General features: G+C 45.8%; 5 protein-coding genes and 1 non-coding gene across 6 annotated transcripts; 2 read left to right on the forward strand and 4 right to left on the reverse strand.

Annotated features, from left to right (window-relative positions):
* Window positions 1-1,923: 1,923 nt before the first annotated feature.
* On the reverse strand, window positions 1,924-7,951 carry V1508DRAFT_423966 (uncharacterized protein). Its single transcript, XM_066941234.1, has 5 exons — window positions 7,544-7,951; window positions 6,896-7,406; window positions 3,776-6,841; window positions 2,476-3,727; window positions 1,924-2,424 (listed from the first exon to the last, which is right to left on the reverse strand). Exons 1-5 carry the CDS (start codon window positions 7,609-7,611, stop codon window positions 2,231-2,233), a joined length of 5,091 nt encoding a protein of 1,696 aa, XP_066793656.1. The 5' UTR covers window positions 7,612-7,951; the 3' UTR covers window positions 1,924-2,230.
* A 1,002-nt stretch (window positions 7,952-8,953) lies between these two features.
* On the reverse strand, window positions 8,954-11,459 carry V1508DRAFT_359460 (uncharacterized protein; the record flags this gene model as incomplete). The annotated part of the gene is made up of 2 exons (XM_066937108.1): window positions 8,954-11,077; window positions 11,130-11,459. The coding sequence occupies 2 exons, from the start codon at window positions 11,457-11,459 to the stop codon at window positions 8,954-8,956; spliced, it is 2,454 nt and encodes an 817-aa protein (XP_066793657.1).
* Window positions 11,460-12,173: 714 nt separating this feature from the next.
* On the reverse strand, window positions 12,174-14,607 carry V1508DRAFT_423972 (major facilitator superfamily domain-containing protein). The gene is made up of 3 exons (XM_066941235.1): window positions 13,493-14,607; window positions 13,370-13,437; window positions 12,174-13,320 (listed from the first exon to the last, which is right to left on the reverse strand). The coding sequence occupies exons 1-3, from the start codon at window positions 14,345-14,347 to the stop codon at window positions 12,561-12,563; spliced, it is 1,683 nt and encodes a 560-aa protein (XP_066793658.1). The 5' UTR covers window positions 14,348-14,607; the 3' UTR covers window positions 12,174-12,560.
* An 889-nt stretch (window positions 14,608-15,496) lies between these two features.
* Window positions 15,497-15,564, reverse strand: V1508DRAFT_t85. The gene has a single exon. It is a non-coding gene; the product is annotated as a tRNA-Pro (tRNA).
* Window positions 15,565-16,317: 753 nt separating this feature from the next.
* Window positions 16,318-16,590, forward strand: V1508DRAFT_399587 (uncharacterized protein; the record flags this gene model as incomplete). The annotated part of the gene is made up of 1 exon (XM_066938270.1): window positions 16,318-16,590. One exon carries the CDS (start codon window positions 16,318-16,320, stop codon window positions 16,588-16,590), a length of 273 nt encoding a protein of 90 aa, XP_066793659.1.
* Window positions 16,591-18,118: 1,528 nt separating this feature from the next.
* On the forward strand, window positions 18,119-21,033 carry V1508DRAFT_451221 (fungal-specific transcription factor domain-containing protein; the record flags this gene model as incomplete). The annotated part of the gene is made up of 6 exons (XM_066942500.1): window positions 18,119-18,408; window positions 18,467-18,591; window positions 18,632-19,289; window positions 19,337-19,790; window positions 19,816-20,166; window positions 20,230-21,033. The coding sequence occupies 6 exons, from the start codon at window positions 18,119-18,121 to the stop codon at window positions 20,806-20,808; spliced, it is 2,457 nt and encodes an 818-aa protein (XP_066793660.1). The 3' UTR covers window positions 20,809-21,033.
* Window positions 21,034-21,101: the final 68 nt, after the last annotated feature.

Genomic DNA, 21,101 nt, shown 5'->3' on the forward strand with positions numbered 1-21,101 from the left:
CACCCTTAAACGGATCTCCAGCAGCAAATGAAAATATTCAAACACTTTCAAAATGCTACTTAGACAAAAACAGACGTAAATAATAAGACGTTCTAAATATATATAGAATATTCAGAAAACTCAAAATAACACGACAACCGGCGGGGGGAAAGGAAACAAAAATGCTCAAAGATGAGACCGTCAGCCGGGAGCGTGACGATCGGTCCGGGGCGGGGGGGGGGACAAGGACGGTTTTATAGTCCCGACTTTCGCCTCCGTGAAAGCTCTCTAGTTCTTGTGCACAGCATTCGAAGTTGCTCCATAATTGTAAAGGTTTGTGCAGGTTTATGCAGAGTTCTGCGATGTCAGATTCGAACTTTAATATTGTCCGCGTGACTTGTTTCCTGGAAGGGTGACATCACTGGATTTGGGGTTAGGGTAATTGGTAATACCCTATAGTAATCCCTTGGCCGGCCATTATTCAAAATGTGATGCCACCTAACATTAACTCAAATCCTTATCACCAGGTGTGGCAAGTAACGTTTGATGAAAGACGCTTTGAGTTCGCAGCTATGGGGAGAAGGGACCGACACATTGATTGAGGTATGGGTTCTGAATTCGATGAAGTTATAGCCAGCTGGACTGTACACCGGATGCAACACCGGTTTCTGCCTTATAGTCTTCCTATTGTTCATTTTGCAGCTGCTAGGAGCTATTTATATCTATTGTTCCATAGCGTATTCTTTAGTGCGTTCTGGGTGATTAAAGGCGTCAGGCGTATAACAGATGCTTGCACCGATGCCGAAATGCAGAAGTTCTTTCCCTTTTTCTTACGGTCATCACATATAATTCTCAATATTCTTTTTGTTATGAATAATTACGTATGCAAAATGAAATACTTACGACTATTATATAAGATTGCTGGAGCCTATTATTTCGGTTCAAGTCTGACGCGTGATGTCATCTTCCAAGGGCACCAGGAAATGGACTAGGGTAATGTTAGGGTTCATCCGGGAATAGGGGTAGCAGTACAAATTTTTTGATGGCACACTGACCAAAATTTTTCAAGGCAGCAAGCTAAAGAGCCAATCGAGCAATTGTAAGGCGTCCACGAAATCACAAATGAATCTAATTCGTTACCGTTCCGCGTACGGCCTATATCCGTTTAATGTCAGTGCACTTTGGTTTGGTATGCTTTTATTCTTGCCCGTCGACGCACAAATGTAGGAGAGAAGAGGAGACACACATGATTATAGACATTTAATACTGAGGAAGTATATGCAGGACAGAAAATATTTAGGAATTCTTCGTTTATGATGTATCTTGTTTTTTTTACTCTCCCGATATGGACATGTCCTGGTAGTTTGGGTTGCCTTTAAAGTTGATGATGACTAACCTCGTACTTAATAGGCGGCCATCCAACGCACCAATATACCTTGTGAGTTATGATAGGGATATGTATTACTGCTGGTAGGCTCTCTATTTGATAAATTTATGATCTTTGTGTTATGAGGAAGTTTTATCACAATCTTTTCTTCGGCGAAAATTCATGGGCCACAAGAAAAACATGCACTACCATCTGAACGATTAGTTTATATGCCGTGTTCTATATCAAATATCTCATCGGAATGAAGAATCGCTAACGTGCGCTCAGTTTAGTTATACCGGGTAATTTTTCTTGCACTGGCCCATGTATTTTAACGTCAAGGTATGTACACACTTTTGTTTGTCATCCGATCTGCGTCATTCCAAATTCGTTTATGATGAAAAAAAATTAAATTCAGTTCTGCTTCTGAGAGATACTGAAGACAACCAAAAATACCAAAATCACTTCTGAGATATTCGAAATGGGCCTGTTTAATATGAACGAGATCGCCAGAGAATGACGCCCGTAGTGTTTTATTCGAAGACCTCTACTAACAAGCCTCACAGGTAATTTAGATGCTTAACTCAACTTATAAAGTATGCTGTCTGTATCGACTTCTCATGTTATATTTGGTGCGAAATGAGATTAAGAATACTTTCGTTCATCTACTTATCTACTCGTAGTTTATCAGTGAGATCTAAGATAGTCGTGTATTGAATCTAATCAATGCCAACATGAGGCTTGCCAAACAAACATAAAAACAAAATGAGATTCTAACACCAAAACCTATTTATCTCTAACTTGCTACCCCATGCTATCTTCCCCCATGCAAACCTGCATCAAAATATTCTAAAAGTTTTCATATCATGCATATGCGCTAGCCATCTATTTGACTTTCTCATATGCCTGTTTCGCCAAATCTTCCAATGCTTCAAGTTCACCACTACTACTGCACATACTTCTGAATATGGAATCTTGCTGCTGAAGCAAAACGTGCGGATGATCGTATTCTTTAATAAGGCCGCCGTCGAGAACAAGTATCTTGTCGTAATCAATAATAGATCTCAGACGATGGGCAACTACAAATGTTAGCAAAAACCTCGTCAATTCACGAAAGAAATGTAACGTACTAGTCAATATGGTAGTCTGTGAAAACTCAGTTCGAATCGTTTCCTGTATCTGCGCGTCGGTATTGTAATCAATTGACGCCGTCGCCTCATCCAACAAAATAATCCTGGGGGACTTCAATAACGACCGCGCAAGACACATTAGCTGCCTTTGTCCCTGCGACAAATTTCCGCCGCCTTCAGTAACAGGGCTGTCAAGTCTGTAGAAGACGTTCATGTCCCGAGCCTCCCGCTCTGCCACGGTAAGACCATCGGAGTTTCGAGAGCTTCCGCTCGCCTCTGGCTCTTCTCCTGGGATTTCGTTAATCAGGTGCACATGGCGAAGCGCAGTAAAGATGTCATGGTCGCTGTAGTTGTTGAATGGATCAAGATTAGATCTAACAGTGCCGGTAAACAACGTCGGATCCTGAGGAATGATTGTCAGACCTTGTCTCAAGTCGCGCAAGCCGATTGTGGAGATATCGATTCCGTCAATAATAATCTTGCCAGTATCCGCCTCCAAGAATCGGAAGAACGCCGACGCAATGGTTGATTTGCCAGCTCCTGTACGGCCAACGATCCCAATTTTAGAACACGGCTCCACATCAAACGAAATCCCTTTGATCACGCTAGGAAGTTCTGGAGCGTATCGAAGCGACAAGTCAGTGACAGAAATAGCGCCACTTGACGGCCAGTTGGGTGGTGGACGATGATCCGGAATAATATCTGGAGCTTCTTGCTCAATCGCCAAGAACTCGTCAATACGCTCGACAGAATTCATATTCATCTCGTTCGTGGCATAGAGCAGGACAACCCAGAACATGTTCTCAGTGAATGAGATTGCATAAGTGAGAATCAAACCAGCCAATCCAGAGTCAATCTTATTCTGCGACAGCATGACAAATACGCCAGCGAAGAACGACACAAGGCCACCCGATAAATCGGTACGGTAGCACATCCATCTGTTAAGCGCCCACATTATCCAATAAGGACGCGAGTTCGTATCAACCTTGTCCATGCTGTCGGCAATGAAGCGTTGCTCATATCCATACGCACGGATAGTGCTGATACCGACCAAAGTCTCTCCAAAATGCTGATAAATAGGTGAACGAGTTACCGACTGCATCCGCTTCAGCTCCCGCGACGACTGTAAGTAGAACAAGTTGATTAGGAAGAAAATAATACTAATAACGACGCCAATCAACAAGAATCCGGGCACAATCACACTGATCACACCGATAATAACGGCGACTGAGAGGATGGAGTGAATGAAACTCTGCGTGAGTTAGCAACAGGCAAACAACTTAAACGACGTGACGCATACCAAAGCGTCGACGGCGACTTCGCGATCAATACTCTCGATATCCTTCGAAAATCGATTGATGATACGACCAACAGGAGTAGAATCAAAGAAGCGGGGCTTGGCGCGCATAATCGCATTGAGCAACTGATCGAAGAGACTCTTGGACGCAGAAAGAGATCCAAAGTAGAAAAGGGCCTCCCGGAAAAACGACAGAACAATGTACACGACGGCTATCATACCGTAGACAGAAAGATAGTACTCAGGCCCATTTGCACTATTTTGAGCGGAGAAGTACTGGTTTTCATATTCGGCAAACCGTTCATACGTAGCAGACTGCTCGACGGGCATCAACGGTACAATGACATTGCGAACGCCGGACTCCGGAGCGTACTCAAATAGACCCGATGCGGACGATGTAAAATTGCTTGCCACAGTAGAAAGAACTGCGGCGGATGCGACAGAAACATTCTTTGGGCTAACTAGATTTTCAATGGACGAGATGGCCGCCGACCAGACTCTGACCCACCAGTTCTGCGAGATCGCAGCTGCCTGATGGAATACTAAAGCAGCGACTATTAGAGTCCAGTATTGGCTCTTACCCATGGACTTGACGTAGGAAACATAGACACCAAGTTTAACCATACCGACCTGTTGAAGCTCCTCATTCGCCTTTTTCTTGGGCTTCTGTGCAACTTCCTTAGAATCCCGCTGCTCAGTAGTCGGTGGTGCCGCAAGCTGAATCGCGTCCTTATCAGCCACATTGGTGATTGATGGAACGCGAGAGACTTCACGTGAGTTTTGAATGCTGTTGATCAAAAGTTCATCTGAACCGAGAATGCCGGAAGTAACAATATCCGCAGGCACACCTTGTGCGGCAATGCGACCATTCTCGAGGACAACAACATGATCAGCAAGCGTGAGCGTGAGCGCGACATTATGGGACACCAAAATACAGGTTCTATCCTTCATCAGTGGACCTGTGATACAGTTCTCATAGAGATATAGAGCCGTGTGAGAGTCAACAGCAGACAAACAATCATCGAGGATGAGGTGGCGGGCCGGGGAATAGAGAGCACGAGCCAGAGAAATGCGCTGCTTTTGTCCACCCGAGAGTGAGATTCCCTTTTCACCCACAAGCGTCTGATCACCGGCCTCAAGAATCTGGAAATCGCGGAGAAGGGCGCAAAGCTGAACGACCTGCTTATATCGAGCCTCATTGTACTTGTTGCCGAAGAGGATGTTCTCACGAATGGTGTCGTTAAGAAGCCACGGTTGCTGCGCACAGTACGCAACAGATTCAGTTAGGCCGGTGGTCTTGTGCTGTGTAGGCGGCTCCAACAAGCTCGACCCGGGAAGAAAAACTTTGCCCTTCAAGAGATTCATCTCACCCAGAAGAGCCATAAGGAGCGAAGATTTTCCAGAACCCGTTGGCCCAACGATGACTGACAACTTGCCTGGCTGGAATATAATATCAATATCCTGGAGTTTGAAGTCGAAATTAGTTTTTCCAGCGCCCCATGCGAACGTGGCATCTCGGAAGCCAATAAGTGGATCACCGTGGGACCGACGTGTCTTGCTCAACTGAACGTACTTTTGAGTCTCTTCCTCATCCAAAAACTTTTGCACACGCTCAACTGAAGTGCGAGCTTCAATGACATTGGTAATCATCTCAGCCAGGCGGTCCATAGGAGTGCGCATCAAGTTGAATAATGAGAGCGAGCTAAATGCAACGGATGCGGTAAGTTCCTTCTTCGCAATCATGGTATAAAAGCCGAATGTAATGAACGTGATGATAGTAGGGAAGCCAAACCAAACCATAGCAGCGAACGCAAGAATCAAGAAGCGCTTGCGGAGGGTCTTAATTTCCTCATTGCGGACTTCTTGGAGTTGGTCCCTGAACCTGTCTTCCCAAGCAAAGAACTTGATAATCTTGATACTCTGCAAAATCTCATTGGTCTTTTGGATACGTCTATCCGTAATACTGAGAAGTTCCTTCTGAATCTTGCCGAAAGTTCTTGAGAATTTGTAATTTATAGGCAACAGCGTGAGCATGCACAAACTTCCAGCAATCGCACTGGGACCAAGAGTCTGGTAAAGTAAAATCATGGAAATGAAAATCATCATCGTGCCTTTGATCAATGGGTTCAATCTGGCAAGAACTTCCGCAATGGAGAAAGCGTCGACGGCCATCAGATTGATGACGCGACCGAGATCTATCGTCTCATCTTCAATCTTCTCTTCCTTCTTCTTGTCCGCATTCTCACCTGCCTTCTGATCTTCTTTAGCCTTAAGTTTTGACTTTGCCACGGCTTCTGCGGTTTCTGGAACATTCACTGCGACCTTGCGCTTTAATGCCTTGGAATACAATTCAGCTACAATAACGGCTCGCGTGCGAACGCAAACCTCACGGAAAGTCCATAGCGCCTGAGCAGAGCATGTCGCATTCACGAATGCAAATGCAAGTAGCAAGAAAACGTACAGCCATGCCATATGTGTAGGCTCCCGAGAGGGATCTTCAAGATGTCGCAAAATCTGGCGCACAAGGATTGTCGGTGTAAACGTGAAGATTGCATACATCACCGAGAAGCAGAATCCATAGATCAGACGGAAACGGAAGTACTTCAGTAGACCGTAGAGCATAGTTCCGCCATTCTTCGCAAGACGATATCCTGGCATGAGAAGCGCAGAACGGCAATCGTCCTTCAGGTCCCATACATCGTCCATCGTTAGCGGACGCGAGTATCCTTGCCAGAGGACCTTATCAGCCCACGAGAATGTAATGATTTCCCAAATCGAAGCATAGGGAACTGGATTAGGCTTGAGACCACCAGCAGTTTCTATATATGCAGGGCGATCATGAATTGGGGATAGAACACTGGTAACCAATAGAACGGTGTAACTCAAGAAATCGAACGTTGACAAGAAGGTGACGAACTGGCGCGAAGGATGCACAATCGCTGACCGGAAGTTTACAATCGAAACTAGCCAGATAAATGCGTAAAATAAAGCGACATGAATTCTTAGGAATGGCGAATTGTATCTGACTGACGGTGAAAGTCGCATTGTCGACAATGCAAGGATATAGGTCTGGAGCGCGTTTAGAAACAATTTCTAGTCCACTGAGATAGTAGTTGAACTCACAGAAAGAATTGAAGACGCAATAGAAAAATGAACTAAATTGACGCGCTCCGAATAGTATGGCGGATATTGGACCAAGATGATACCGATGAGAGAGAACACGTGAACGACCGTCAATGCAATTGCAACGACTTGTTCCAAAACAGATCGCAGTCGTCTAGCAGGAGTAGCATCGAGAACTAAGGTCGGACTCCGGTCAGTATTTCCATTCGCTAGAGTGTTACTAGTGCGAGGGGCGATATCGAGCGCTTCGTCTTCCACATCGCGGTCGTTAGCATTCTCGATGATTTCATCGTACTCCGCACCCGCGTCAGTTGTGCGCAATCTGTATATAGGGTCAAGGCCTTCATCATCCGACTCTGCATCAATTGGGCTAGCATCTGTCGGAAGCTGACTATACCCCTTGTTGAACAATCGGCGGCGGAGAAATCCGGGAAGTCGTACAGTACTTGTAAGAACAAGGTACACAACCGAGACTAATACAGACAATATAGGCAGCCAAAAGTTGAAATATCTTTATCTGGTTAGCACAGGTATATTTCAGATTTCGCTGAACTAATGGCGAAGACGACAACGACTTGCTCCATGCTGCAAGCCGTAGTCGGTGCTTCTCCAAATGTCATTCATCCAACTATGTTTAGAAGTACTTACCTCTCTTTCACGCATGTATTGAAGTCATCTACATCCCAGGAAGGGGACGGACAGAACAGCTGAACCATTTGGCCACAGAAAATATTGGAGGATTGGTCGACTATGACGGAAAATGCGATTTAGTATGAGGTCTCGCGTTTCGACATTGGCTTAACCAATTCACACGGTTCAGAAGTTCTGTCCAAGTTCAACCTTGAGAAGTTCTTTAGATATCTTTAGATATCACAAACTAGACAAATTAAACACGAAAAGAATGGAAAACTGCATGCAAAACGATGAAGACCGCCAACAAATCTACACCGGAGAAGATGGAGATAAGTCGGCGGATATTTCGCCATACACCCTAACCCAGTGTAGCTTCTTAAAAGGGGTGTGCACGGCCCCGGAAATAAGGAGCCCCTTGCGAGCCGTTAAGGTGTGGTGGCAAAATAGTATTATCTAAGACTTAAAATGAGGCCTAATTACGCTTGCAATCACCAAACTCGCGCCATTGGCTATAGGCTCGGCAAGCCGCCAAACCTGATAAGGCAGCTGGCATTCCCTGTTCGGCTATTACCCGGCAAGATGAGCCGCAAGCTGGTCGGTGGGACATCCGAAAGGCAGAACACTATGTACTTATCCTACCTAGGAGTTCCACAAAGTAGGAAGCTCAACAAACGTTAATCCAATAAGTTATATATTCGTAATAACAATCGGAATTAAAGTCATATTGCTGTAAGATAATCAGATTGTTTCTAGCTCGTAAGTAAAAGAGTAACTACTGCCTACGGAATATCCGTCTGAAACCGCCACAGCTTCGTTTGAGGCGTACCGATTCATACTCTATCTACAATCATCTATCATGCAGCCGATTACGCTGCCAGGTGGCCCATAGTTACGCTGAAGATAAGTACAGCCAACTTGTCTTCGTCCTTTCGACGCAGTAATAATAAATTGAATTCAACTAATGTATGGCCAAAAGATCGTAGGATAGTCGGGACTGCATGTTGAAGGCTTTAATGTGACTCGTCAGACTTCGAGCGCGAAAAGGATAGAATTGCCATTTATTGTTGTAATAGACAAACTATATGTGTCACTGTTTGCGTCGCACGAATGAAAAAGTCATCAGCTATTATGTTCTGGCGGTCCACATAGATAACCGCAGCTGCAGCTTCATATTCTCAGACGTCTCTATCCAATAATACCCTAACCCAATGAAGTGCGCTTAACTCCGCTCGATGTCAACGTTGTCGGCAAATCCGATTCTTAAACTTCGATGCCTAACCTGCTCACTTGAATTAACCAACTGAATCTTCTAAGCAATTTGCAAATGACCAAATAGGTATTCGTTTGTACGGTATTGGTTTGTACATACTCCACTAATATACAATTGTAGATAACAATACATGTTGCAATTCCATGTAGTTCCTACTAGTAATCCATGTCCAGCTCAATCTCGCCATCTCCGAACCCGCCTGCTAATATATCGTTCTCCTCGTTCTCAGTACCAGGTATCACTTCAGACGATTCAAGAGACGGCGCGGCCGATTTTTCTATCACCGTAGCAGGCTGAGATGCCGCTTCCCCGGGTTTGCTCTTCGCGACAGTCTGTGAAGCAATAAAATTGACGTCAGTATTATACTGCGCCTGAACTGACCGCTTGATCCGCAGCATTTCTTTAAATGTCTCTTCGCTGCCGCTGAGAACCTCAAACTCGTGCCATTTCTCCCAGTACCGAGGATGAATCCTTGGGTCTGCAAATTGACTACCGTGCACCCAAACGGCGCGGGCACGATCAATCTCTCCAAGCTTCTGTTCCATCCCTGCAAAGTCGATACAAAGCTCACGACAGTCTCTGTCTGGCAGTAACTCAAGAGCACGCTCGTAAATGGTCCGAGTGGCAGGTAATCCGTAATTAGCCGCAGTCTTCCTAATAAAGAACCTATACATCTCTGGGCGATCTTTATCCGACACTGCTCTCGTTGCTCGATCGTAAACCTGCATGGCGTTGCGTGCGAGCCCTCTAGTCTCTTCTAATTCACCATACAGAAGATATAATGATTTGGCGAACTCTGGTGGGCACTTATCAAGTGCTTGCTCGAACAAATCTCTCAGTCTTTCGACGTTGAGATTCCGATGCATAGCCTTTGTGAGATATAAATTCCACAGTTCAAACGCGACTGGATAACTGAATAGCTCCACACCACGCTCATACACTTTGAACGACTCCTCGAAGAACTTGTTCTCTTCTAACAAGTTCGCGCAGTTCACAATAGTCAGTGGCGTTGCGATCTTTAGCTCGAAAATCCGGTCGTAGATTCTTCGTGTCTCGTCCAACGTACCCACTGATTCTACCAAGTCCACATAAAATGACCATAACTTCATACTCTTATGGAGTCGTTGCTGTGGAGTCAAATTCTCGTCGAAGAAATCAATGTTGGATCGCTGTGGCCCATTCGTGGCCTTGGCCAAAATGTCAACCGCCCGGTCAAAATTCTCATTTCGCAACTCCATCTCAGCCCATTCGACATACAAGTCAGCTAACTCAATTGCAGATTTGAATGGAACTTTGGCACCTCGTTCGAAAATGATCCTCGCATGTCGAAGGTCACCAGCGCGTTCGTAAAACTTCGCAAAATTCGTCCACAACTTGTAGAGCTGCCCAACGACGGCTTTCTTAGGATTGATTGTTGCAATCGCGTCCGTGTAGGTCTTCACGATCTGTTCTGCATTGTTTCCCCACAGTCCAACCCGTTTTTCCCATTCAACGACATTATGTGGGTTTTGCCGTAACAGAACATCGTTAACTAGAAATGGTCGTCTATCCATCAGCTGTTCGAACTTCATCATTCGAATATCTAGTTCCGCGTCTTTCTCGTCATCGCTCTGTCCTCCACGCTGGGCTGCTTCTTCCATCAAACTTGAAATAATAGACTCCTCGAACTCGGCGTAACTGTCGAAAATGAGCGTGAAATCTCTGACTGTCATAACTGTAGTGACACCTTCCTCGAACGCATCTCTCGCGCCTTCGAAGTCGCCAATGGCAATTTTGTACATTGCTAGATTAACCCACAATTTGCCGCGCTGATCTGAAAATTTGTCAATGCCAGATCGGATAATCTTCTCTGTGTCAACCGCGTTGAGAAGCTTGGCACCACGCCGTTTCAAATAATCTCGAATGTCGCGGGCATAGCGTACAAGCAAATCCGTCAATTCAGTCCAAATTTGGAATTGACTTTTTCCGTTCTTTGAAACAAATTTAGGGGTGTTGAGAACTGCGATGTACTGTTGCGCTGCCTCGGCGTGGTAATCGAGCGACATGAGAAGGTCGATGTAGTCCTCGATGTCTTGAGGCTTATACTGCAAGTACCGTTTATAGACGCATACCGCTGTAGGTCCTTTGACTGATTTTGCAAAACCTAGGTAAAGGGGCCATATTCTGTCATGCTGGGTAATTGGTAGGGCGCGGAGCGCTCTGTCGAACGCTCGTCGTGTTTCTGTGACTCGGCACTGTTTCATAAGAAACTGCAAATAACCAATCCATAATCTCGGCATCTAGCAACTGTCACTACCATATTCAATGATCATCACAAAACGAATTACTTACTTTGCTCAACATCATCAGAGCTCGCTCGAAGCATTCGTTGACCTTGACAAATTCGTCTTCATACTTGGCAGGGTTGATCTCATCCAAACACTTCACCCTCAGGTCAAGATACATTTTCCACAACTTATACGACCGTCCCAAATCTCTGCATGCCCGCTCAAAAACAAAAACCCGTTCGTGAATTGGAGATTCCAATTTATGTTCGATGTACCTCACCCACGGTGCAAGTGTATATGGGTGACGCAACACATCTTGCTCGTAGGGTATATCTGCCTCGGATATGAGGTACAAATCGAGCTTTGTCGTGCTCGAGTGGTCGATGGATGGCATTCTCGTAGCGGTTAAAGATCAATTCAGCTGGTGCTGCGTATGGATCGGTGACGGCTGTTGGTCAGTAATCATTTGGTATTGCGAGCCAAAAAATTAAACATACCTGACCCTACAATCGATCGCTGCAAAAGGGTAGGTTAGCCGACGTCACGATAATGGTTTGATAGCTTGCATGTCTATAATTCTAGTAATATACAGGATATAAGTTTACTACTTTACTATGACAATTTCAGCCATTTAATACAACAATCAGACAAAATGACGCAGTAAGTCGCATGATCGGCGTCAGAGTCGATGCGCGGAATATTTCTCTGGCAACGCACTACATGCCCGCAACAACTCTTTTAGTATAATATGTTAGCAACATGACACGACGGCTTATTATTGAAGTTACTAGTCTCGCAATGTTCCTACCGTCGAAGACACTCATTACGAAGGTTATTGAAAGGGGCTCACATCAGTAATATCAACTAATCAGAAAAGATTCATGACTTTCAGAGGCGCATGCCGTCGGATTGCATCTTGTCTCATCCGGAACGGTCATTAGAGCCTTAATCACGTCACGACAGCGAGAACGGAGCAGGCTGATTAATGCTAACGAAAAAGTTTAGTACTGTCCGAGATGGAAGCGCTGAGTTCTGCTCCAGTAAACAAGTGCAAAGCGAAGAACAGTTACACAATTTGCAAAAGATGTAACTTAGACTATCTTAGCGCTATTGATTGATCTACAACAAGAGGCTAAGGAATGAGCCAGTGTGGAAAAAGGCTGCCAGGCAATATATGTTGAGATCAGGAATTTTAAGATCATGAATACACCATGTATAACCTCAAATGACAATGAGAACCGATACAGGAGCTCAACAGATCAAAATAAAAGCAAGACAATACAACAACCAATACGCTATGCCGTACTATGCACTCAAGACTTCTGAGCATTCCCTGCAGGACACGATGGACCAAAAAGTTGCAAAAACAAATTCTATAACCCAAACGAATAGAGCACTTAGTAATCCAAACATTATAGAAAATCACACCGCCTGTTGCAACCTGTCCCCACCTTGATTACAAGCCTAAGTTTCAGCCACATACCAAAATAACTACTCACAACATGTATTTGAACGTTTGAGCCTGCTTCTTCGCGACAAGCTTGGCGCCGTTCTTTAGAATAGTGTCAACAGTTCCCTCGTCATCAAGGATATCAATGTTGAAGCCGTGCTCTTCTCGAAGCTGACGCGCCTCTGCAACAGTGATAACTTCGTACCGAGAGATGTCTTCATCTCCGTCCTCATCATCCTCGTCTTCGTATTCATCCTCGTCTTCGTCAGCGATGCTAGGAACCGAAGGAGACGAGTACTCGTCGTCAATAAGCCGATATCGCTCCTCCTCGTAGCTCTCAGCGTTGAGTCTAGCCAAATGCCGTCTCAACATTATCGCCAGAATAGCGACAGTGAACATCGCGACACTGCATATGATCATTCCACGCTCGTAATACGGCGCATCGGATTCAGGGTACAAGCGAGTACCGATAAGAGGACCGCACTGGCCAATAGTGTTGAGCATGACCATACCGGTGCCCTTACCGGACTCGGACGACTGGTTGTTGACAGTCCAGGCAATTACAACCGTCACCACGGAGAAGAACCCGGACGCAACAAAGAATATGGCGCAGTATCGAGTAAATGTATCACGCGAGATCGCAAGGACCAGATAACCAGCGGCCGAAATCGACGAGTGGAAGATGATAAACTCGGCACGCGACTGTCTCTTATCGGAGAGGTAAGTCGTGAGCAAGACAACGACGTAGGCGACCAGATAAGGAGGGGCAGAGAGACCTTGCGCAGTGATCGACTCGTAGCCCATACTACGCCAGTTAGCAACGCCCACGCAGAGAGTAAAACAGAACAACTCACTCTCTGAGAATAAGTGGCAGAAATACAGGCATAGAAGCATACGCAATATTGGCAAGGAAAAACATTGACTACGCCATATTAGTACAATATTCTCAGGTCCCCGATTACTATCAGATACGTTACCGCGGTGACATAAACTTTAGGATCCTGCAAAACTTCGATAGCTTCTTCCCATTTAAATCCATGGGAGCCGGTATGGCTAACCTGCTCACCCTCAACCTCGATTCGTCGTCTATATCTCGAGCGAACAATGATCTTATCCTTCAAGTCCAAGAAGTACGCAGTCGATGGTCTGTCCGGAAGATAATTCCATGCGATGCATGCCATGAGCATACACGGAATACCTTCAACAAACAATAACACCCGCCATGAGTCAATCGGAGTATGGTCCGCGACGCTGGTAATGAAGTACGCGATGGTACCCGCGAACGCAGTCGAGAGCGGCGCAGCCGACATGAAGATGCCGGTTCGGAAACCCATTTCCTTACGCAAATAAAAGAACGACAAGTACATCGGAACACCGGGTCCAAAACTAGCTTCGCCAATACCAAGCAAGAAGCGAAGAATGAATAGCGACCAGTAGTTGAACGTGACGGATTGCAGAGACGCAACCAACCCCCAGCCGAACAGACACATTGTGACATAAATGTGCGCAGGAACAACATTCCACAAAAAGCCAACCCATTCGAAAGAAATATAGGATATATAGAATGCCGTCAATAGCCAGTCAAACTGATTCGAAGAGAGATTGAAGCTCTCCTGCAAGCCGGCGATTCGAGCGTTGCCGATGTTGGACCGGTCAAGGAAGGCCAACACGAACAATGTCGTGATAAGCGGCATCAAATACCGGTCGATTTTTCTCCGGAGAACTTTCTCTTCTTCCTTTGTAAACCGGAGCAAAATTCTTTTCGGCGAACCATCAGCTGATGCGATGGCCGGCGCAGCAGTTGTCGCCTCAGTGAAAGTATTACCAGGCATATTTGTCGACGGCAATTATGAGAAGACGAAAGGAAATAGGTAAGACCGCCCAGATAAAAAACCGTCTACTTAGCAAAATATACCAAATTGCGGCCAAAGACAAACTAATGCTCCAGCGAGGGTTTTTTCTTACCTGTCTGGTAGCACTCCGAACTCGGCTGGGGGATGGACGACAAACAAGTAAGGTCGCGACAAACATGGCTACACTATTCTGGAGTGCAGTTGACGGACCACTCCGTTAACTGCGAGTGCCTCCATTTGCTTGTTCTTTCGCGGCTTTTGTGTGGCGTCCCCATAATAAGGATTCAGGTGGCAATGAAACAAAACAAGGTATCATGTGGCCACGACCTAATGAATCGCGACCAGAATAAGGTTCAGAAATCTACGTAAGTGCTTAATAGTAACTAATATGTCTCTTTAATAGACGCGCGCTAGCGGATTCGATGGATCAAACTAAACGCAAACAAGCCTGCAATTTACGATATTGCCACATTCTTAGTTTTGGCCTGCTGTCGTCGATGGTCCCGCGCAAAATATAGAGCTTCTTCCTGTGTTTTGGGAACCACGATATAACAAGATTGTGGAAGCGGTACATCCGACAAACGATGGCAGGGACTGGCTTCCGTAGCCCGGGTCCACTTATTTTCTCAGTGCTAGTTAACGTTTGTGGGACTGGTCCATGTAAGAACCATTATATAGTACTGATAACGGAAATCTAATTTACCTGCATACACAATCGACCCTTTCTGGAACAAGAACCACAAAAACACTCAATCTGACAAGCGTTGAACTCAGCGACCTGACCGGACGAAATTACAATCGTTTTTCACATGGGAAACGTGGCATTCGTTCCATTGCTAGGTCTCCTCAATTACTGACTACGTGTCGGTTACCTGACCAGCGCTCCGGCCAACAATTTTTTATGCGGGGCACCCGTGATCGGAGTTGAGGCAGCCGGCGCCTTGTGCGCGATAGTTGTGAAAGGCAAGGGTCCTGCGGCTCCTGATCTCCATATCTTGAACATCATCTTAAAATTAGTTTATCGTATAAATATTCTCAAAACCTGGCTCATCGGTAGTTCGGTAAATTGAAGTTCATTACAAACCTTCAAGAGAAACAAAACCTTGAACGTGAAATACTCCAAAGAAACGTCTTGAGTTGGATTCGAACAACTGATCTCAGCATTCCCAGCGCTGCGCCTTACCAACTTGACCATCTGCCATAATGCATAAGCGGAGAGGTATTTCACCTATATGCCATATTTTCTCCGCGTTGCCTAAAATCAGGTGCCACCTGTGGAAGCTTCAGTTGAGTGTAATCACGTGCCGGAATTAATATAATTAAGTACTAGGCGTCGCTGAATACTCAAAACTCTTGATTTGTCTTGCGGGTGAAGGGAGGGCGGAAGATATAGTTACCCAAGATAAACAGTTGGCCTAGTCCGAAACGAAGCACCCAGTGACGTCGAGAACCACTATATACGCATCACCTTCTGTAGACACTATTTCATACAAATCCTGAACCTGAATGTTGTCAATCGCTCGCGGAATTCTAGTCACAGTACAACACTTTCGGTTCCCAGGTAGGGTGAGGTCTTGAAACATACTCAGGAACTTGCGCCGCACCATGCATAAAAGTCCGCCCTCAGATTTCGCAAAGCGTTACTTTCTGTACGTTTATTAAATAGTCATAGATGACTCAATATAAAGCCTAGCACAAACCGTGCAATAGCTAAACACCTGACCACATTATCCCCAGAATCGTCGCACATTCCTCAATAAGCATACAAAACAATCGTCGCCGCCGCTAGTCCGCGCATTATCCCTCTTAAGTCCAACCTTGGTAAGCCAAGTGGCGAGAATGACAGCAACGGAAAAAGTAGCAGCGGAACTCATGCCGGTGAGGCGAATCACTGGTGGGCCATAGATACGGTGTATAGACAGAAGATAAGTTACTCAACACCTTAATCCATGCAATCGAAATTGCTTTCTTCTCCGGAGTTTGTCCGAGCGTGGAAGCGGCCCATCCCAGACATATCGGCCACTCCGGAGCTGAAGGAGATGAAGATGACCATGCTGACGTACCTGGTAGCCATGTTGGCTGTCGCCGCGGTCATCACGAACACGACGACATCCAGAAAGGCACCGATTATCATATGCCATGTTCTCTCATTTCGTTTTCCCGATGACCATGAAGGTGGACCTGTGAGAGCCACTATGATCGCTGTGTTGAAGAATGCATAGGTCATCAAAACCTTATTACTGGATTGAAAGGTGTAAGAAATATTACGGGCGCCATATCTTTTCAAGACGCATCTTCTGTGAAACAACTTGAAATACGCCACGAAGTATTGTGAACAAATCAGTCCCCATTATACTTTACGCAATAAAACTATACAAGGGCGCAATAGGCCAGCGTGTTCCTATCATCCAGCAGGTAGGTATGGTTCAGTACGTACACCCCTCTCTAAACAATCTCTTATTACGGCACGTCATCCCGTTCAAGCACAATCTTCGTAATATTGTTATATACGCCGCGAAGCCACTCATGTTCATGACATAGATGGAGCTTGAAAAGGCGACCATCGACTGCGCATCGCCGTTTCGCCAAGACATGTTTCGTCTGGGCTGTTGAAAACTTGCCGACTGAAGGCGGAATCCCGTAACTAGTGAATCCGGCCATCATGTAGAATAGGTATATCACTGCTGTTGTGAGGCGGCATAAGTGTATGCATACCACCAATACATATTGAGATGAGAGGCAAAGCCAGCCACCTTGCGGCTCAGCAGCGCGCGAGACAGCAACAACATTTGGCCAAAACGGGTTAAATTGCTAGGTACTACTACTGACGAATGCTGCGTCTAATACTAATCGTTGGATGACTAAATCACAAAGAAAACACAATATCTCGTATCATCACGAGATAAAGCGGAAACGCCTAGGTCATGCCATTGAATGCATCCCACGATCCGACGGCCATAGTTTCTTTCTCCGCAGTCTTGTCCCGGAATCTGACCTGTTGGATTGAAGATTGAAACTTTCCATCCGCAATGACAGAATACTCGGTCATTGACTAATGAAGCGCCTACTCCGCATGTGCTTTATAGCTCGACGTGCTGTGTCTCGGCCGTATCTACCTTCCTAATAATCCATTTACCATGGACAGCTCATAAGAAGCATTTGGGTGCTGTTGGAATGATTTACCTAGTAAAACTTGAACCCGACCGACGGCGACTCTCCAAAGCATAGTCTAGCTATGAATGGGTCCGTTCACTGCTAGAGTAGGAAGACCACATACCGACGCCCATCTGCTGGGTTTCCATCTGAGACTCTAAAAAGATCCTCTACCCAAATAGCGCTGGTCATTCAGGTGAAACGCACGTCCGCTAGTGCGGGGTGTTGGCATTAAAATGTAGAGAACTATAAGCGAATTGTCCTCCGTCATAATGGTTGGGGATCGTAGTGAACGGAACTGATCAGGAACTGGTTCAATATAAGTCAACTGGCTGGTTCATAATAGTTATGGGGTACCACAGTTGCGTCCGGTTTAGAAGATGGCTCATTCTTGCAAAACTAGCTTAGCGTGACTTTGTACATGCATCGCTTCTCCACATTAGCTGATACATTTTTGGATCGCGACCGACGATAGGCCTACTGCACAACTGGACACCGACAATCAGCGCCTATTATCGATTACAGCTGTTTATAGTCCTTGGACGGCTTATCCGGCAGGCTGTAACGCCTTTTCCGTGCCATCCGTCAACCACCGAGATGTGCGCATTCGAGTTGGGCACTTTTGCCAGGAGGCTTCAACCTCTGGCCACTCCCAGTGGCAACGTGGCCGATGGTTTTACATCACCTACTACTTCCGTTCCCGACTTTGTGAGCTCTCCAGATCCCTCGACTACATCTCCTACTACTATCGTCCTGCAAGCCATGTCGACCGGTCCCGCTGGGGCAGTTTCATTAGACAGCTCTACGCCTGTTTATCGGGCGCGCAAGGTCCGCAGGGTTCATGTTGAGCGACAACGAGTCAGCCGTGCCTGTGATTACTGCAAAAGGTCAATATCTACTCGGGATTATACCCTGGTCACTAGTTCCCCGCTAATGACTCGGCAGAAAGAAAACTCGCTGCAGCGGTAAGCTCCCATGTATTTCTTGCGTCCAGTTAGCACTATCCTGCGAATTCACCGCCGAATATAATCGCGGCCGCCCGCCATCGCCGGAGTGGAGTGGCCTCAGAAGTTCCCGTTGCGCGATGTCCATCTGCCGCCAGTTCGACAGCGACTCCTTCTACCTATAACTCTTCTGTGATCCCCATCGGTCGAGAGGCAAATGCGAGTGCAAGTCCGTTGGAGAGCCCAGACGACGGCCGGGAGTATATTCAGCCAACAGAAGAAGATTACACGAAGAGCTCGAGCAAGGAGAATTATTATGAAGAGGAGGGTTATGAGGACAAACAAGACGATTTAGAGTATCTCCGGAACCTACGAAAGAAACTAATAGCAGATCAACCTGAAGGCAACTCGCCGGAGCCTCCGCATATGGATTCACAAGGCCAATATGTGGGATCCTCGTCCAGAATTTCCTTTTTGTTGCGAGTGCAGAAACGACTACAAGATATCAATATCACCACGCCAAGCTCATCGATCTTGACATTTGGGGACCCAATCCTTCAGGGTTCTCATTCAAGCTGCTTTATCTTGCCTTCTAAGGCTGAGGCAAAGGCAATGATTGACATTTATTTTTCCTACGCTATGCCGACATATCGTTTCCTGCACCAGCCAACTGTCAACGTTTGGTTCGAAGAGTTCTACGAGTCTTTCGAGAGCACAGACATGAAGGAAGGGACAAGGGAGAGGAATGCAATTATAATTACCTTGCTTGCTCAAACTAGAAAATATCCGACGTATTACCAAAGAATGAAATACAAAGACAACAGGTATAGCTTTTGTTCATGAAAGTAGTGAAAACGCTAATATGACATAGTGCAGTCTACTTCCATGCTGCAGAGCGTCAGCTTGCCATTGAAACTGGCCGTCCTAGATTATCCAGTGTTCAAGCAAGATTAGTGCAGTGCTTCTATCTACTCTCATGCTCTAGAATCAATCACTGTCGAAGTTTATTTGGCACCACGGCGCATCTGATACAAGCCCTTGGCCTTCATAGACGGCAGAAACACCTCAGCACACAAAATACAGTCGACTATATTGAACAGGAATGCCGGAAACGCGTATTTTGGGCTGCTTATAGTTTGGATAAGTACCTCAGTGCCGTCTTGGGCCGTCCAAGTATCTTTCATGACAATGATATTGATCAAGAGCTACCGTCTCTCGTCAACGACGAAGATATTACACAGAAGGAGATGAGTCTGGGCAATTACAAGACTGTGAACTGCATAATGCTCGCTCCCGTTCTTCACGCTAGTCTTGTCAGGATACCTGTACAGTATAAAGAAAGTTGGCAAGGCCGAGAAGATCAGTTTGTGTCGAAAATACACTGCGGACTTAAGAGCGTGGAGAAACAGTCTTCCTGCTTTCCTCGATCCGGAGCGTGTGCAGCCGTCGTTGCTGATGACTCTGCTGCAGCGTCAGAGTCGTATGCTATCACTTGCATATGCGCACGCGTTAATACTCGTGAATCGACCTTTTTTGTTGAACAATTTCGCGTTGTTGACGCCTAGCACGTACGGGTCTTCGGAACCAATATTTGATGCCGAAGGTGAGGAAGCCGTACGGGAATGTACGACGGCGGCGATGCTGGTAGTGGACATCATTGACGACCTGAATGAAAGCAGCCAGATTTTTGCTGCATTATGGGTATGTTGGAGTTTTCGCTAACCTTTAATTTCCTTACTGTGCATAAGTTAATATTCACTGTAGTTCACTCAATATGTCGCGTTTTGCTCAGTTGTGGTGCTGTACGTGTACGTTATCCGATGCCGCTCCGAAGCACCCAATGATATGGAGAAATATCTCGACGCTGCTCAGAAATGTCAAAGTCAGATTGCGGTGGCTGCCAAGGAGAATTCATTGGTGGAACGCTATTCTGTCGTCCTGGAGGAATTGAGGTCAGAAGCCTTCAAGGAACGGCCACTAATGATGTTTAAGGTAGGAAATGGGACTATTACGGAAACTACCACTGTCATTTCCCAGATGCAGTCTGCCTCACCTGCTGACGGTCGGGGAAGCATGTCGGATTTGTCACAGCGTAATAGCCTTATCCCGGAAATAGCCATACCGCACCAGCCACACTATGCCACGATAATGGAGATCGACGCTCAGTCAGCAAACACAGCAAACAGTCATTCTGCAATGCTTAGATCTGACCGTCTGGATGTAGGTGTCGTTTTAGATGGAGATCCAAACGCGTCGATACAGCATCTCACCAGTTGGGTGAATTTCGACAATTTGGTCATGGATTTGGTTGGAAATGTTCCCTTTGACGAGCATATAACATGATCAAATTTCTCTCCGTTGGATTATTGTAATAAAGGTCGAGAATATAAAAGACAAACTTTGATGACATACGATGTGGCGATTTTCGATAAGGATCTATTTGCCAAGGCTGTAGAAGTTAAGCTTGTATAAAATGTAGATTATTTTCGGAAAATGGCTTTGAATATGAGTTTTGGGCAAATTCGAATTGAACATGTTTGTCAGCAATAATATACATCGAGCGAAGAGAATCTCTGGGAGGTGACAGAAAGAAGACCTAACCCAATGACGCCCTCACAATGGAATAATGTGAATGC

This window comes from Lipomyces doorenjongii, assembly GCF_038497915.1.
Source record: "Lipomyces doorenjongii strain NRRL Y-27504 unplaced genomic scaffold V1508scaffold_63, whole genome shotgun sequence".
NCBI lineage: Eukaryota > Fungi > Ascomycota > Lipomycetes > Lipomycetales > Lipomycetaceae > Lipomyces > Lipomyces doorenjongii.

What these genes read in the sequence shown, in the direction of transcription:
- V1508DRAFT_423966 (XM_066941234.1), bottom strand. Translation starts at nt 7,611, where the DNA reads ATGGTTCAGCTGTTCTGTCCGTCCCCTTCCTGGGATGTAGATGACTTC. An exon ending in AATACATGCGTGAAAGAGAG is followed by an intron (nt 7,407 to 7,543) that starts GTAAGTACTTCT and finishes AACCAGATAAAG; the next exon opens with ATATTTCAACTTTTGGCTGC. An exon ending in ACAGACTACCATATTGACTA is followed by an intron (nt 2,425 to 2,475) that starts GTACGTTACATT and finishes TAACATTTGTAG; the next exon opens with TTGCCCATCGTCTGAGATCT.
- V1508DRAFT_423972 (XM_066941235.1), bottom strand. Translation starts at nt 14,347, where the DNA reads ATGCCTGGTAATACTTTCACTGAGGCGACAACTGCTGCGCCGGCCATC. An exon ending in CTAAAGTTTATGTCACCGCG is followed by an intron (nt 13,438 to 13,492) that starts GTAACGTATCTG and finishes AATATGGCGTAG; the next exon opens with TCAATGTTTTTCCTTGCCAA. An exon ending in CTGCCACTTATTCTCAGAGA is followed by an intron (nt 13,321 to 13,369) that starts GTGAGTTGTTCT and finishes TAACTGGCGTAG; the next exon opens with TATGGGCTACGAGTCGATCA.